This window comes from Pipra filicauda, unplaced genomic scaffold (assembly GCF_003945595.2).
Source record: "Pipra filicauda isolate LSUMZ 115617 unplaced genomic scaffold, ASM394559v2 scaffold35_size7292922_pilon, whole genome shotgun sequence".
NCBI classification, from domain to species: Eukaryota; Metazoa; Chordata; class Aves; order Passeriformes; family Pipridae; genus Pipra; species Pipra filicauda.
This window is the reverse complement of record NW_024104487.1, coordinates 4014094-4032124: the sequence shown is the minus strand read 5'-3', so window position 1 is coordinate 4032124 and position 18031 is coordinate 4014094. Positions and strand designations below refer to the sequence as shown.

General features: G+C 43.0%; 1 protein-coding gene across 2 annotated transcripts; it reads right to left on the bottom strand.

The window, feature by feature from the left end:
* Positions 1-950: 950 nt before the first annotated feature.
* Positions 951-16984, bottom strand: TMEM171 (transmembrane protein 171). Of its 2 annotated transcripts, XM_027709767.2 has the most exons (7): positions 16872-16984; positions 16339-16557; positions 11934-11988; positions 11343-11425; positions 10183-10876; positions 8341-8482; positions 951-2803 (listed from the first exon to the last, which is right to left on the bottom strand). In XM_027709767.2, the coding sequence occupies exons 5-7, from the start codon at positions 10811-10813 to the stop codon at positions 2575-2577; spliced, it is 1002 nt and encodes a 333-aa protein (XP_027565568.1). In that variant the 5' UTR covers positions 10814-10876; positions 11343-11425; positions 11934-11988; positions 16339-16557; positions 16872-16984; the 3' UTR covers positions 951-2574. The 2 variants fall into 2 exon arrangements, with proteins under 2 accessions (XP_027565568.1, XP_027565570.1); XM_027709769.2 differs by lacking the exon at positions 11934-11988.
* Positions 16985-18031: the final 1047 nt, after the last annotated feature.

The window sequence follows — 18031 nt, the reverse complement described above, 5'->3', positions numbered from 1 at the left end:
TTCAAAAACACAGTAGGCAAATACTGTTGCACTGGCTATGTTAACTCCCTCAGTGCTGAGCACTTTATGGAGATGCACCCAGTACATCCTCTGAGTGTTCAAGTAATGATTCTTCAAGTCAAAAGTAGAAGATGCTTATACAGCTACACACTGAACTATTTCCTAAGCATCTTCTCAAAATTATACAGAAAGAAATTCAGTTTTCAATCATTGTTCTCAGAGGTAACACCTAGCCTTCACAGGAAACTCAGGTGCTGAGTCTGAAGTCAGGTCAGCAGCTTTCTAAACCATGCTTTCTGTGAAGACTGCTTTTTTAGAAATAAAGTGATCCACACTGAAGACTCTGCAGTAGATGATCAAAACACAATGATCTTGAAGAAAAACAAGAAGATCATGTCACTTTTACAGAGGACTCAGCTGAGTCAACATATACTACTTGATTTGTCTGGTCTCTTGGGTGCATCTTGGGAACAACCAACTCAGCAGGTTGCAGGCAGCAAAAAAGGTTAATACTTTTTCAGTTAGCAACCAGATGCAACTGTTTTGTTTTTTTTTTTAAGATGGTGACATATTTCAAGATTTGTTTAAACACTTTTTTGATGGTAAGCCTTTTGAGAAAATGAGTGCTCCAGACAACAGCACAAACCCAACATAGCTCTTGGTTGCATGATATCTTTCAGGTAAAATATCCCAGCTTCTGTCCTTGTTATAGAATAGCATGAGAAATCCAGAGATACACAGGCTCCTTCGACATGTGCAAGGCTTTGTATGCACAAATCATGCACAGCAGTGGGCATCACTGTTAAAACAGGTCAAACAAAAGCTAAAAAAAGAATAATCAAAAAGATGGCAAACCATAGCTTGTATTGCAGATGGCATATAAGGAGCAGCATCCTTGAAAAACTCGCTAGGTAAGAAACATTTGAGAGAAAAGAGGACAATATGCCTACTGGCTTTTGTGGATTCCCTTTTTTCATACAGACATTTCCCATGGCTGAGTCATGCCAGTTTAATCAGCTCCCACATACAAAATCCCTCTTTGTGCTGTGTTTGCTCATTACTTTGCGTGCATAAGCCCCTCAGCTCTATTGCTGGCTAAATATACCTCTTGCTGGCTGGTTTGTTTTTGTGTAGCTACACAAAGAGTTGCTCTAGCATGACTGAGTGAACAACACAGAGTTGGAAAAGGCAAATGCAGGAGCTCCTGAACATCTCTCTAAAGCACTCAGCAGGTGAGGGGCATGTTCATAGAAGGATGACACAAGGTAACCACCTTTCGCTAGGCACAGGAGGGAATTCGAATGCTTAATTCATAGTTTGGCATTCTGTTACAGCCAGATTCAGCAAGGTAGAATACAAGTTTGAGGTGTAGGTGAGGTCCCAAAGCACGCAGGTGTTCAGAGACTCAGCTGAACAATACAGATATCACTCTTGAGAGATGTTTTAATGATGGCAAGTTCATCATTCTGAACCAAGCCTAAAGATTAGCCTTGCCACTTCTTTTTCTGGGCACAGAATCATGTCTGCTTTTCTCAAACAGGGTTCAGAGCAAGTTGTAAAATGTCAAAGATTACCTGCTACAAGCAAACCCTTCTGCTCAGGAAGAGGTGCAAGCAACCACAATATAGAACTAGAACCTCCAGCTGGAGGACAGGCTGCTACCACTAACCTAGGGGCTGCAGAGGGATGGAGAAGCAAAGAGGGCTGTATTTCTGAAGGGTCTGTCAAGTGCTGTGTTGGTTAAAAACATCTGTTGCATGTGTTTCCACGAAACTGCCTCTCCTGCATTTGCTGATAAGTAATGTCTGCACCTGAAAGATACCATTGCTTTGTGGCTCTCACTCACACAACAAGCACAGCACTCCCTGTATAAACCATGAATAATGGTAAAAAACTGCAGTATAATCCCCCTGAAATCAGTCATTACCACAGTTAAACTGTCAGCCTATTAACTATCCTCAGGGTTGCCTTTGGGCTCTTAACTGTAGCTAAAACCGATTTTCACAGGGATTATACTTACATAAGGACCAGAGACAGTCTAAATAAAGCTATGGAGTGTTTGCTACCAGGCAGAACAAAATGTAACCATTTAAGTTCTTCACAGCATCTCTGGTACCAAGCTTAAACATCCTTATTTGCGAATGGTCTCAGAATACTTACAAAGTCAATAACTTCGCAAACCACTATTTTCCACAGAAGTCATGCAAAAATAGAAATGAAAACACTCTAATTATTTCTCTTTTTTTGAAGCTCCAAACAGATTTAATTAAAATAATCAAAAAAAGTTGGTCTCTACTTAACGCCTTCATTATAAAAAGAACAATTAAAAATAGAAACTGAAGCTGTAACAGAACCAGATGAGTGTTTAACATTCCTGCAGTGAACTCCCTTCAGACTACTTTAGCAGAAGCCTAGCATTATCTGTTATTTCTTGAAATCCAAATTCATTGTTCTTCCTGATGAAAGATTAGACACAGCCAACATTATTGCTTTTATTACAAAATGTAAATAAATTCAAAAATTGTAAATCTCTGTGTACAATTTAATTTAAAAATTAAGTCAACTGACAGTCTTCTATGAGCTGATGTCAGATGTGGCTAAGGAAATAGATGAAAAAGATGAGGAAGAAGATGGTGAATATTCATTATTTGTTATTGATGCTTTTTCTTCATATTTTGGAGGAGATTCAGAGCAGAGGTATAGCATTGGTAAAATATCTGAAGGTGAGCTGCTTCCAGAAATTGTACATATGGTTTCATAGTCTCTAACAGCAACCATTCTTTCATCATCTGCAAGCTGTGCTCTATAAAACACAAAACTGTGTATTAGCATAATTCATTTATCTACAGAGTGAAATTCTACTTGACTTACATAAACATACATGTATGCACACACTTCCTAAAAATCCCTGAAGCAAAGAACTTGCACAAGAATTAGGAGTTCATTCGGTGGGCTACATTATGACTCATATGAAAATTCTATCATTTCTGAGGGGAAGGGCAAAACAAGCTCCCTTCTAACCTCTCAAATCACCAGTCACAGCCTGGCTTATGGGCATTAGCTGCTTTTGGCAGTGCTATCTCACAATCTTATTAAATCTCCTGATCCATAGCTCCTAAAGTATTCCCTTTTGTAGTATATCACATACGTCTTCCCTTATGAAAGACGGTTATTAGACTTAGAACTGCATCACAAAAATCACAATCCTGAGCCATTTGAAATCTTGCATGAAAGGCCATCTGAAACTTTTACTAGGCATTCCAGCAATCCATGACAGACATAAGGAGTCATATTCCTGCTCAGAGCTGGAGAAACAGAAGTAACCGGACATGACCAGATTGCAAAGTTCCCAGTGACATTCAAGGCAGGCGGCCAAGTATTCACTGTCCTCTTCTGATGATCACAACTGAATCCAAACTGGTTGAACCCACATTATTCTGATACCCTGCTCATCTTGCCCTCAGCACATTGCTTCAGCTGCTTTCCAAGGAAAGAGAACTCCTCTCTCCTCATGCCTCGCTCCCAGAGCTGACTCTTGCCTTTGTGCATACATCTGTACCAATACTGAGTGAGGAGCCAGAATACAGGGCGTAGTCACCTCGTCTTCAGTGCTGTGACGAATCGGTGAGCGTGCGTGTTTAATAGAGAGAGAAATACTAAAAGACAAATGCTGAGGTGCTACGTAACAGATTGCAGGAATAAAAAAAAATAATTCTGGGATCACACCATGACTCAGCTTACTACAAGCTTTCTCATCCAGCACAGCCTTCACCACAGCACTTGCTGTCAGAACACCAAGCAATGGACTGAAGAGGCAAATCACCTTTGCCTAGTAGCCATCCATATATGAAATATATATGAAATACTATACCCTGCCATATTTGGGATCTTCAATCATGGCACTATGTTATGAGCAATGAGGCCATTGCTTCTCTTCTATTAAAGCACTTGGGAAACAATTTGCATTATTCAAGATGCCCTGTCTGCCAGCAAGTGCTGAGCCATGACAGAGCAGGATTGAGTGAAAAACCCAGAAGTGGTATCAACTCAGAGGGTCTCTGTGAGGACACTAGGGAACATGGAAGGGCAACAGCTAGAGCACCCCCAGTCACAGAACATCAAAGCAGGAGGTCAGAGATTCTGGGTTTCTGCATCCAGTGTTGAGGTGTTTTATGCACTCCACTAGACACTGTCTCAACAAACTGCCTCTTTGTGTATATATGCTCACAAGACAGAGAAGTCCAGACAGGCAATCAACAACGCTGACCAGATCACACAAAGTTCAGAGCACCAAAATTGAACATTTCTGTGTTGAGACAGTTGATCCAGCTGGAGAGGATTTTGTAGAATTGATGAAGGAAAGAGGGGTTGACTGGTATGTCAGCTCTCTTTGCTGCTCTGTGCACCAGCAGGGAGGGCTCAGAAAAAGTCTGAAGAACTAGATTTTTTGCCATTCTCTCACCACCCTTTGTTTGACTTTTTTCAGTGCAGGATGAGCTCTTTGAGTTCTTTCACACCCTTTGATAATCCCTTTCCAAGCAACACTGCAGAAAAGGACTGTGTGGCCAACCTTGTGGGGGCATCAGGCAAAGCATTGCCAGCTGGTCAAGGGAGGGGATTGTCCCGCTCTGCTCTGCACTGGGGTGTCCTCACCTTGACTGTTGTGTGCAGTTTGGGGCACCACAATATAAGAAAGATATTGAGCTCTTAGAGAGTGTCCAAAGGAGGGCAACAAAGACGGTGAAGGGCCTTGAGGGGAAGCTGTATGAGGAGTGGCTGAGGGTACTTGGTCTCTTCAGCCTGGAGAAGAGGAGACTGAGTGAGGGGAGACATCATTGCAGTCTACAACTTCCTTGTGAGAGGAAGAGGAGGGGCAGGCACTGATCTCTTCTCTGTGGTGACCAGTGACAGGACCAGAGGCCTGAAGTTGTGTCAGGGGAGGTTTAGGCTGAGTATAAGGAAAAGGTTTTCACCCTGGAACAGGCTCACCAGGGAAGCAGTCACAGCACCAAGCCTGTCTGAGTTCAAGAAGCATTTGGACAACACTCTCAGACACATTATGTGATTCTTGAGGCTGTCCCTGTGCAGGGCCAGGAGCCAGACTCAATGATCCTTGCTGGTCCCTTCCAACTCAGGATATACTAGGATGCTATGAATCTTGCACATTTTACCAAGCACATAGCAGGCAGCCTACATCTGAACTCAGAGCTTGAAATTGCAGGATAGAGAGAACTTGTGGCTCTGCACTGTACTTTTTCAGACAGGTGGCACAAAAGTCACCCTCTCAGCTGCTTGAAACTCCACAGCAGGTCCAGGTTCACACTCAGGACAAGTAATTTCTTCACACACATTCATTTGCTTTCTACATATATCAGTGAACATGTCAGAAGGGAGTTACAGCACATGCTGGAGCTGTAGCACAGACAGGCTCAATGTGGTGCCTAACTCCAGCAGTAGCAGCAGCTGGTATGAAGCACCATCCAGCTGCGGACACCTTCACTCTGCCCAAGAAGAACAGTTGTGTCATGTAAATCTTCTTTTTCAGCAGCAGGAGCTTACTGGCTCTCCTATTGCTCTGTCCTTTGATTGCATTAGCATAACTCCAAGAGCTGATATATTTTACTTGCAACCTGACAACAGGCAAAAACTTCTATACCGAACAAAATAAAATGTTTCTTCACACAACAATTCATGCCTGGTCATAAGAGCTGCTGTCTTCCACAAAGCACTTTTGTTCTATCAATTCTGACATCTTCTCATCCCTACATCTACCCTTGTCATCCTGAATTGGCAGGTAGGCACTGAGTAATCAACAGATTCTCATCAGCTTAGTACAAAAAGAACTCTCTATACAGCAATTTAGGGGGAAAAGCAGCAAACTGAATGAATTGTGTGTATAGCTAGGCCTTAACAGGCATTGCAACCCTCAACACAAGTCATCAACCTCAAGCTGGACAACCTTGGCCCATGGAAACCAAACACTGAGTATCTCCCTTCCCTAGGTGATATGAATATGTTCATTTTTTTGGGGGGGACCAGTCCCCCTGTGCACTAGAGTGTTATACTGGTAGCAAGGAAGAGTGAGTAAGGTTTTTGATAGAGGTGTTTATTCTATGTTAATAAAGAAGAAAGTGATTTTGACAAAAGGCAGAACCACAGTCTGGGTTGTGCTAACAGCAACAGAAGGAGACATTTGCTGTCTCCAGCACTGATGGGGAGAATGAGTTTGGAGGAGGGCACTACAAAACAAGATAGTACAATGAGCTTGTTGAGGGTGATTGACTAGAGAACTGAGTCGATCACACAGTGAAGCTGAACCTCAACAATCCACCAGGTATACTTCAAAGGATTGCTAAAAAAAAAACCAACACAGACATGTCTGTACAAAGTGTGGTAACAAGAATAAACACCAGTGCTAACACAAGCATCCCTTTCCAATGGCATTTAGGCCTTCAGGCAGGGAAAGGGTTTGTGCTTGCTTGCTTTAAAAGGAAGATTAGCACTAGAGTTTTGAAGTACCATTGACATCAGGCACATGGTACAGCTGGTCATGGAACACACTGCCTCATGTGAGTGGAAAAATCAGGAGTACAGTGGAAAGCTCTTAAAGCAGCAGTCCATCAACTACTATGACTGGATACAGCCAGGTAGCTGGGGCTCTTAGAATAACAGAATTGTTAAGTTTGGAAAAGATCTTCAAGACTGTCAAGTCCAACTGATGGTCCAACCTAGCACCATCACCATTAAACCATGTCCTCACTATTAAACCATATCTACAGGATTTTCCAACACTTCAGGGGATGGTGACTCCACAGCTTTACTGAGCAGTTTGTTCCAACGCTTTACAAACCTTTCTGTGAAAAGGTTTCCTAACATACAGCTAAGATAAACCTCCCCTAGCACAACCTGATATCACTTCCTCTTCTCCAGTCACTTGTTACCTGGCAGAGGAGGCTGACCTTCACCTTGCCAAAACCTCCTTTCAGGTAGTTGAGAGAACAATATGGTATCCCCTTGAGCCTCCTTTTCTCCAGACTGAAAGACTCCCACTCCCACAGTCACTCCTCAGAGGATTTGTGCTTCAGACCCTTCATGAGCTTTGATGCCCTTCTCTCACCTCCTCATTCTCTAGCACTTTAGTATTTTTCTTGTCATGAAGGGCCCAAAACTAAACCATGGAATCACAGAATGGTCTGGATTTGAAAGATCATTTAGTTCCAACCCCACTGTGCCATGGATAGGGATATTTTTCACTAGACCAGTTTGCTCAGAACTCCATCCAACCTGGCATTAAACACTTCCAGGGACAGGACATTCACAGCTTCTCTGGACAACCTCTTCCAGGGCTTTATCACCCTCACAGTAAAGAATTTCTTCCTAATATCTAATCTAAACCTACTCTTTCAATCTGAAATCATTCCTCCTTGTCCTGTCACTACATGCTCTTGTAAGAAGTCCCCCTCCATCTTGAGGCTCCCTTCAGATACTGGAAAGCTGCAATTAGGTCACCCTGAAGCTTTCTCTTTTCCAGGCTGAACAAACCCAACTCTCTCAGCGTTTTCTCAAAGGAGAGATACCCCAGACCCCTATAACAAACTTGGTGGCTTTCTCTAGACTTGTTCCAACAAGCAATGTGGCAGCTCCTAATCCCTGAGCTTGGTGGTGGCAGCATCTAGCACATCAGCTATACAAAATGTATTTAAAGAATGGCTGCATAGATGCACATCATCTTGAGATGAAGTTGGCTTTGCAACCTCCCTTATCAGCTCTCTGGTCGTTCCTGCAATATCAAAGTATCCTTTGATCTCAACACACTGCCAGAGTAGGAACAAGGTAGACCAGCACAGCAGGTCTCACTGCGAGCAGTGAGATAAGGGACACAGGAGAACTGAGCATACTGACAGATGAAGTGACTGTGGGTAGATGTCATGAAGGGTTTGCTGCACTGGTTCTAGAGAAGCTTCTAAAATATGGCAATGTGGATATCATGCCGTTGAAGCACTGCTGCCAAGGGCATCTTCTCTTGGACAACCTGTGGAAGAAGTCTACTCTAAGGGCCACTGATCTAAGACTTTGTTCTCACTTCAGACATTCTTTCCAATCATAATAAACTGGTAAGAGTTTAATCCTCATAAAGGACACTCTGCAGTTTGTAATTCCTCTTGTATACTACAATGTTTTAATGCCAATTCAAGTAATGTAGCTGAAGTAAACTGAGTTATGCACTAGAAAATTTTGTCATGGCTAGTAGTTAATTCACAGTGATTATATAAGATCATGATCTCAGATACCTTGAGAAACAGCTCAGATTTCCAAAGACAGAGAAGAACACAGTCTTACCCATTAGTGAAGATAGAGTGATATGGTGGAGGATTTTCACTTGCAGGCAAAACACTCGACATAAGACAATGTGTCACAGTTGGTGACATAGGGTCAGCAAAATAAGGAGGTGGTGGGGGTGGGAATACCATTACAGCATCACCTAGAATTAAAAACACCAATTACTACCTCTGAAAAACTGAGCATCACCGGTTATTTTAACAGTATCTTAGAATTTGTACTTGCCTACCTTTTAAGATAGAGTGCAATGATCCCACATACAGAATTGTTATATTCTAGGTTGTTAGAGAACACCAGAGGTACATTCAAAACTAAAATCATTGAAAAATAAAGATGCAGCATATTCATAAATGAAAGATTTAATTTAGAAAATTAAATTTCTGAAAAAAATTAAATTTCTGGGGAGGGGGACTGTTCCATCTAGCTAAGAGACACAAATACTGTTGTCTGTCTTCAGAAACTGAAAGTGCAAAGCACATAGTTACTGTTGGCTCATTTTAAGGGTAGGCAAGCATTTAGTTTTCCTCATGTGTCTAAAATAGGCCAGTCTAAGTTTCTGCACATCTACTGCAGTGCTATAATGAAAGAATTCAAGTCATTAATGGTTCCGATGACTGATTTTGTGCGTCTTGACAGTTTCTCTACTGAATTACTTGCAGATCAAGGAACAATAACCACAACCAGGACTACTGATACACAGTTTGCTATTAAGTATACTATGCAGCATATCTGTCAATTGCAACTTCAGAATTGAAAAGTTTGAAACTTTTAAACAAAGTTTGTATCAGTCAGTGAGCTGGCATAATTTACATAAACATTTAAAGCTGCCTGGTACCCTTTCTTCCTTTGTAATTTGTGTGCTGGGACAGTTCAGAGAGCATCAAAATTCTTGATTTGTGAGGTAGGCAGTGTTTTCTAACAAAGTCACCGCTGTTCCAGAACAACACTGTAAATCAGACCTCTACTCTCAGCCTTTCAGTTTTACTTTTCCTGACTGAAGTATAAAAGGAATCCACTAATTTCGCTTTCTTGCCTTAAAAGACAATCTGAATTCCTTCCTACTGCTTTATCCTGGTGGCTGGAAAACTGACTTCAAAGCCTCCTGTTTCCTAAAGGTCACCAGGTTACAGGTCTATAAATAGGCTTGAATTTCATTATGGATTTCAAGTTCAGTCAATCAGATGACAGTCAAGCAATGACTGACTTTTAATTAATCAGTGAGTTTATTACAATAATCAGAGTAATCAGAATTATCAGAACAACCTACACATGGAATGTATTCATCGGGCATTAAACCAGTGCTACATACAGAGTATTATTCTCTGCTAACACACCACATTTGCTCAAATACTGTGCAATTAACTGAGGCATCTTGCCATTACATCTCTGACGGACAGAAGATATGGCCGCAATTTAAAAAGAAATACAATACACTGCTTATGAATCAGATTATTCTGTTTAAGGGGTCAGAGGCTCAAGGCTAAAAGAAATCTTAAATACAGTCACAGAATTCATTAGACCTGTGATCTGCAGTGTCAACTACATCCTTTGAGAAAGGAATTGGGATCGGACTCATTTGTGTCATGTTATGTTGCTTCCTTTACACGGACAGTCAGACCTTCTTTTTTATGCCAAAGGAGGGGTTTTCCTTTGTGAGAAAGGTAGCTGAACTGACCATACAGAAAACATACGAGACAAAGCAACATTTTTCTGTTTTGGCTGGCTTGAAATGCCAGAACTGACATGCCTAGAGCTCGAATAAATAATATTCAGAGATAAATAATTAGTGAGAAAAAATCCCTACTAACTCTCAAATATAAAGTTCCAACATTATTTACCCACCTACTGTAACGTGAAAAGATTCAGGGCTCTGAGGATGTTCTTCACTTTCACAAGATTCGTGGTTGAGATTTAAGTTTTGTTTCTTTTTAACATGAGCTATCACGAAGAAACACAACCCAGTGAGCACAATCAAAGGTCCCATGATTTGAAGTGACAGGAATCCACAGCCCTGGAGGTTCACATCAGAACTGCCGGTGTGGTTGAATTGTACGGTATGCCAGCCAGGGCTGCAACCAGGAACCCAAATTCCCAGGATGCTAATGAGCATTCCACTAGTTAAAAACAGGAATCCAAATATGAGAAACTGGGCAAACTGACAGTTCCCATGGCAAAAAACAAGGTTGTACACCTGCTCATTTTGCAATTGTCTTTGTCTCATATACATCCTGGCCCTTGATCGTGCCAGTAAAACACAAACCAGTCCAGTTACAGCCAGCACTGGCCCAGCAGCCTTAAGGACCTCATTACAGTCACTGAAGGTTCCAGATGGGCATGACTGGAGAATAAAGACTGAAAGCAAGAATCCAGTGCACAGCAACACAGCTCCAAAAACAAAAAGGAAAAAAATAAGTTTCCCATGCTGTCCGTTATTTCCTTCACCTCCTGGTGCAGGAACAGCCACTGGATACATTACAACAGAATCTCTTCAAGCAGATGAGTTGTTAGCATTAAATGGTAGCAAACTATAGCAGATCTGTGAACATGAAAATACACAAATCAAAAGAAAAAAAACTCAGCGAGGCTAGCTACATTGTATTTTCTCCTTCCAAATTTGCTACTCAGCTTTTATTGTATACTCTCCTGTACTTTCTCTTTTGTAGTACCTCCACTATGGATTACAGGGCCTAATCAAGTCTGCTGATGTTAAATGCCAATAAAAAGACTGAACTTGCTTTACAGTTACACTTAAATCAACTGTAATTGCTGTTGTACAGCTAAATGAATTGTTTCTTTAGAGAAACAGTCTTATGATTAAGGGGACATTATTTTCGAAGGCTGAAAATTTGGAACAAGCACAGGTTAGCTTTCCCCTTGAAAACAGAAAGCTACAGGAAACTTCTGTGACCAGCAGGGAGTGACAGTTTTTGAGAGACAGTATCCTACTGCAAATAAGCAATGACTAATGGACTTTTTAACCAAGCAAATCTTCTAATACATACCTTTTCAAAGCACATAAGTCTTGCTTCTCCTTCTACAAGCAATAAAGTCCTTTCTGTTTCTCTTCTTAAATAAGCTTCCTGTCCTATACAATTGCAAAAGTAAGCATAGAGAAGATTTTTCATTCTGTTCTGAAATGACCAAAAAATCACCAAACCCCAAACCCCCCACATTATAAATACCACATAGTTCAACTCTCTGATTCCATAGTTAGAGTTAGTAAGCATAGTGCTCTACACTTCAACTTCCCCTGCTTCTGAATCCTTTGTCTGTGTTCCAAAAATCTTCGAAAAGAAATTAACAAAGGCAGCTTGCAGAAGGCTCGTGAGCCCACAAGAGTCTAGATTCAGAAGTAAAGTAGAAGAAAACAGAAAATAGTGTTGAGGCCAATAACAGCCCATATGGTACTACGGATAACAAATCTGCTGGATGTGGGTAAACTGCAGCTGGGAAAGCCTGACTGAAAGTTAGAAGAGAGCTCCATTCAGTGAGCTCTAGGAAAAAAACCGTAAAAATTCTGCCATTACTGACAGGGAAGTTTGTGCTGCTCTGACACACTGGACTACAGGGCTCAGATGAACATCTGTACTCACCTCCATGGTGAATAGCAACCACGGAGATCTTGGCTACCATCCATCAAAAGCCAACCTGAAACACAGGGGAAGTTCAGACTACAGAAAAGAAAAGTCTCATGGATAAACCATGAAAAAAGCCATTCCATACCAAGTGTAGGAAGTAAGCATGCTCATGCTGCACTGTTCTACCACTGCCCTCTTCCCCTTACTAGCAGTCTCCTGTGACAGAGAATTTCACCTATGAATTAGATATATGAGGAAGGATATATATAGGGACTGGTGAAGTTTGTCACAGACGGAAGCAGGAAATTGACTTAATTACTGCTGTTTGTTAGTTAACCTTCAGCCTTTTCTCTACCATCTTCCACTGTCCTGCTACTAATTCAGATGACTGGAAGCTAAAAAAAGTCCAATTAGATTGGATCCTCCTTACATATGCCTCACCAACAGTTATTCCCCAAGAAAAACAAAGTATCATGAGATTTCTGGAAGCAAACTGTTGAACATGCGTCAGCCACAACATGCTTTGTGTCACTCCCCAGTAACTGCAGCGCCCCACTGGGATGAAAACAAAACACAACCATAAACCCCCCTAGTCACTCAAATACATAATTAGTTACCTGCAATGCAAGGAAATCTATTCAGTCACTACTTAGCCACTTGTCAGAATCCAAATAAAGAATTGGCTGAGCAGACGCACGAATGATGAAGTTACAACAGGTTTTACTGTTAAACACCAAACGAGGTCCACCAACAGCACAGGAGAAGGCAGAGCATATCACACAGGTAAAAGGCACAGTAAGCACAAGACTTGACAGGTAAGGAAACACAGCAAGAAGGCCAACTCGAGGAAGCAACAAAATCTCCTATCTGGCTATCTTGAATAGTAAAACTGAAGGACCTTCCCTTAATGTGTTCCATTACTGTGATCAGTTAATTTGTAAACTATGTCTGCAAAGTGTTTCTTCAAGGTTCTGAATTCAGTCTAGCCCTCTACTAAGACTGATCTGAAAAACTGCTAACTGAGGCTCCCTCGGTAGAAGAGTCAGATTCACACTGGGGAAAAAAATTGGTTATAAAGAGCACTAAAGATAGGACAGCTTGTCACAAAAAAAAAAAAAAAGAAACTACAGAAATTCTGATTGATTTCAAATGGAAGACCTTTACCTCAGCACACTTTCAATACTGCATGAGCTACAGTCAGTCTGAAGGTTCTTCTTCTGAGCAGAGAAAATGGATTGGGTTGGTCACCCTTCCTTGATTACAGTGGTCTTTCCTAAGTTAATAAAATTGTTTCTGATAACTGCATATGCTCCTTCCTGTCCAGAAATTTTCCCTATTCTCGTAAATTATCCAAGGTGGCTGAGATTTACTGACTTACCAACACATACACAAAACTGACTAAAGGGCCTCTGAAACACACACAGACAAAAAAAACACCACCAAAAAAAAAAAAAAAAAAAACCACCCAACAAAACCCAGTTCCAGACACAACTGTCTTGAGATATTTTTCTGCTGAGGCACATTAACCATTATAACAACAACACATTATAATTAGACAGAACTCTAAAGCCTTTCTTTGCAGTTCCCTCTAGGGAAGAAAACACAGACATAAGTACAAGTAAATTAGGACAAAAGAAAAAAATGTGAAGGGGGGAAGAAGAAGTAAATACAAATGTATAGCCCTTAAAAAGAAAAATCTAGAGATTTGTTCTCGTTACTCCAACACAGTGCCTGCTTCTCTTTCACCAATCTTGTTGTTATGAGATTAAGTTAAAACACACATTAGAAATTAAGCTTGTGCATATTTTTTCAATTCTTTCAGGCCACAAAAGAAGGAACATTTAGAACAGTCTGTTGTGGCTTTGAAGATGAAAGCCACAGATTTTGTGCTGCAAAATCCAAGAGAGGACTAATTTTCATTTACACTATCATGAAATTTAAACAGAAAACCCCACGCAAGATTAAGCTTTATTTCTTGTGTTTCAATAAAAAGTATCTTAACAAAGAAGTAAGCCTTAAATTGACTGTGTGCTTGAAATATTTCCACTAGATCTGATATCCCCACAGGCATATTGATATAGGGGAATTTACCCAATGGGGAAAAGGGAATTGGAAACACAGCTGGTAATGGAAGTCTGGTTATAGGCTTAACTTAAATTATATAGTGCTTTACCTTTTTCTAAGTCAGGCCCATGCCAGGTACATGGAACAGGAAATAACATCACAACTTCTTACCACTTCTGTGTGTAACAGTTGTATTACAACTTTCACATTATGGACAACTTCAATAATTTGTAAACATTTCTAATACAATTCTTCTTCAGCCTTCAGAGGACAAAAGAGTCCTATTGTCCAAGATTTCCACTGCAAACAGCAGGTCTATAAATTTACTTTCCTCTTACTCATATGAAATTTGATAGCCTCATGCAGACATTATGAATTCAGGAACACAGAATTAAAAAGAAAAAAAAAAGCATTGGTAGAATTACAACACTGCTAACCCTCTGTTTTATGATTCCCAGACTAGGCCCAGTTCTCCCTCTCAGGTCTAGTCTGTATTGCTATTTCAAAAACTATAATACCCTGTCAGCTCTAGTCCACAATGGAAATCCCAGTAGAATTTTCAAGCCATCCTTTTCAAGGACTTCAAGTTTTCCACTTTTTCCAAAGTTTGAACTGCTATTGGGAAGTTGCCACTGCGTGATTATTTTTTGTCATGTCTTCTTTTATTTTAATTCCCAGGTTTCAAATTAAATCACAATTCCTTATAGGTCAAGCTACCTGTAAGGAAAAATTCTCTTGACTTCATTCAGTTTAACTTCCATGTCAAAACATGAATGGCTCCCTACTTCTTCTCATTCCCTGTGCCTAATTTCCTTCTTTGTTCTCATCTGCCTCCGTACCCACATAATTTTCTGTTCTTTACACACACAGAGTTTCCCCCTGGACTGGACTCTTAACCTGACATTCAGCAGAGACACCCATCAATGAGTACAGCTGATTAAACTAAACTGGAATGTGCAACCTTCATCCCCACACTCTTCCCTCCCCATGGAGGAACTTATTTGAAGAACTAGGGGGAGATGCCCAAAGGATGTACTTTCAGTTTTCTACTTTCAAGCAACGTTAAGACTACGTACTCTAACAAGTTCTGAGATGTCAAATACATCTAATTTGATCTCTTATGTATGCAGTCTCTAATCAGTGCTTGACAACGCTCTTACGTCACAGAATATACAACTCTGATATCTTAGGAGGAAGATTCTAAGATTTAGACACTGTGCGTAAAGATTACTAAGGAGGGAAACTCTGTCCCAGAAACTCTGCCCATCCAGGTTGACAAAATCATTGTTTCAGCTCACAGTATAGGAAGGGTAATGCTGTGCAATGATTTATGACTTGCAGGTGGGGCAAGAGTCAGTGCCTAGAGAAGTGCTAGAAAACAGCTGCAGTAGGAAATTCCAGAAAGTGGGATCCTGCCAGTCTCCAGACACATGTGCCCCAGGGATCCTTCTCACCACAAACCAGCACTATCAGGGATTCTGATCTGTGCTAGACAGAACTGCATTCTGCAAAGCTGCCAACTCCTGTCTCTTTGGCCTTCAAGAGAAAAGCAGCTACAGTAAAAGCTGATCCACATATGTTCCTCACTCACTTCATCAGGGAAGAATACTGATGCCACAGTTGGATGCAAGGATCCCAAACAGTAAGGAGCTTGCAAAACAAAGTTTGGTAATCTGTTGGTTGGATGCCATGCAGGCAACTAGGACAGCACCTAGATTCAAAAATTAGCTCTGAGCAGTTCCATGCTTGTGGGTGGGATGCTTTTTACGTGACACACTAGTGGCACACAAGAGCCATGGCAAAACATCTCCTATTTTCTAGAGTACCTGCAGGGAGACTGGGGAGAAGGTAGACACAGTTAAAGCCAGAGCTGACATTTTTCAAACAGGTAACACAAGATAGATCAGTTATGGGAATTCTGTCCCATAGGGCTGATGTACCTCAAAGCAGCAAAAGGCACAAGACAAAGAGACTTACAGATCTTTGATGCACAGGACAGACCATGGAGACCATCAGGGAGATGTAGGGCTCCAAAAGCTACCTGAAGCCATTCTGTCCCAGCTTCTTGAGGCTGGCCTGGGGCATTAAGCCACAGACAACTTAATGGACAAGCAAGTAAGCTCTACTCCATCTAGGAAAGGTAGCATTCCATGGCACACCCCCCCTCATCCACCAGTCATCCTCATCCATCAGGCACGCCCTATTCTAAGTCAATCGGTATTTTAAGACACGCTAAGGTCTTCAACAGGATGGACTATGTCCCGAAAGCTCCCGTGCATCATTCTGGAGCAAGGAGTGGGACAGGGCAGTCTGTCCACCACCTCTCCGCGAGGGAGCAGCATCTGAGCCTCCTCACCTGTGCACTCCCAGTCGTATGCCAGCATCAGTCACGAGAATACTGTGTGTCAGCAGAATAGCCGAAGAGACCCCTTCAGAGATATTCCATCCTCTCACAGAGATGGTGTAAAGCTCACTGTGGAAGCAGTATGGGGAGCCGTGGGCTCTCCAGGAAGAAGACCGAACACTTACGCTCCTGATAATTCAGACGCCGGTCGGGGGCAGCTCCGCTCGCACCCTGCAGGAGAGTGAAAACACGGGAATGGTGGCGGCTGGGAGACGCGGCACGACCCCGCTCGCCCGCCGCAGCCCCTCGCCGGGGGCAGATGGAGGACGAGCCGCCCCGGCGGCGCCCGCCCCCGCCCCCCGCGGCCCCTCTCACCGCGCTCCCGGGCTGCCCCCACACCCGGGACGGACCGTCCCCAACACCCCGGGACCCGACTGTCCCCAGCCCGCCCCGCCATGGCGGCACAGCCGCAGGGCCCCGCGGCCTCCCCGGGCGGCGCGGGCAAAGGCGGCCTGCGAAGAGGCCCTTGCTAGCCCCCCTCTTACCTTCCCGCGGCGCGAAGGACGCGGCAGCGCAGCCGGCGCCGCTATTTAAGCACCTGCGCCCGGCAGCGCGGGGTAGGGCCAGGCCGAGCCGCCCGGGGCAGCGGCGGCGCAGCAGCACCGCCTCCCCTGTGCCCAGCGCCCCGCCCGGCGGCGGCCCCGGCCGGCCCGGAGGGATGGCGGGATCCTCCCAGCGGGCTGCGGGCCGGCCCCGGGGCGGTGCGGGTGTGTACGCTGCCCGGCTGCGACATCGCCAGTGATGTGCAGGAGCACGGGTGCTGGTCGCAGGGCAGGCCTGTGGCAGGCACCGCTAGAGTCTTGTGTACGTAGAAAGGTCTAGGGTGCCCCTGAAATACTGTGGCTTCGAGGTAAGGTAGGTGAGCAGCCCTCTGAGGGAGGTAGTGCCACGTCTCCGACTTCAGGAGCTCTTCTTTTTGTCGTCACTGTAGACTTACCAATGTTTGCCTTACTTCCGCACACTTGGGAACTTGCTAGGCATTAAAGACAGGCAGAGCCTAGATATGACAGTTTTCTTTCAGTGTAGCCACTGGAAACGGGAGAAGATTCCTTCTTGCTAGGTATAGGCAGCATGGAGGAAGAAGCTGGCTCAACTTCTGGAAGTTGAGACAGAGAGCTGTGACATGTAATAAGCAGCTGTGTGAGAGGACAAGGAGCCAGGGAAGAAAGATCAGGATGTGCCACTTGTAAGTGGTGTAGCAGCGGTAGGACACTGGGTGAACGACACCGGGACTAAATCTTGCCCAGCTGGTTAGTGGCAGCCTGGTAGCCAGTGAGGTGTGGGGGAATAGTTTGAGTTTATGCAAGTCAAAACAAGATGAGCCAGGACAGGGATAGAGTGATGCCCAGAAAATAGATGTCAGGAGGAAAGGAGAGTGGATTAAAGTCTTGCTTGACAGGGAGATAGTTTGGCTACATGGTAAGATTGGGAGGAAATAGTACATATAGGTTTTTGAAGGTGATCTGGATTTGGGTAGAGAACTAGGCAAAACTTGAAATTGAATTGATAACCAAGGAGCATATGAAAATATACATTGGGTGTAGGAAGGAGCTTGTAATGGAGTAGAAGACTTCAAGCTTTCCAGAGCTGTATGTTCCTGAGTGTTAGTGACCCTTTGCTGTCTCAACTGTTTTATGTCCCGACT

Bases quoted from the DNA above. Each gene is read 5' to 3' on its own strand.
- TMEM171 (XM_027709767.2), bottom strand. From the start codon at position 10,813: ATGTATCCAGTGGCTGTTCCTGCACCAGGAGGTGAAGGAAATAACGGA. The intron at 8,483-10,182 runs GTGGGTAAATAA...TTTTAATTCTAG, and splicing joins ATCTTTTCACGTTACAGTAG to GTGATGCTGTAATGGTATTC. The intron at 2,804-8,340 runs GTAAGACTGTGT...TGTGTTTTATAG, and splicing joins CACTCTATCTTCACTAATGG to AGCACAGCTTGCAGATGATG.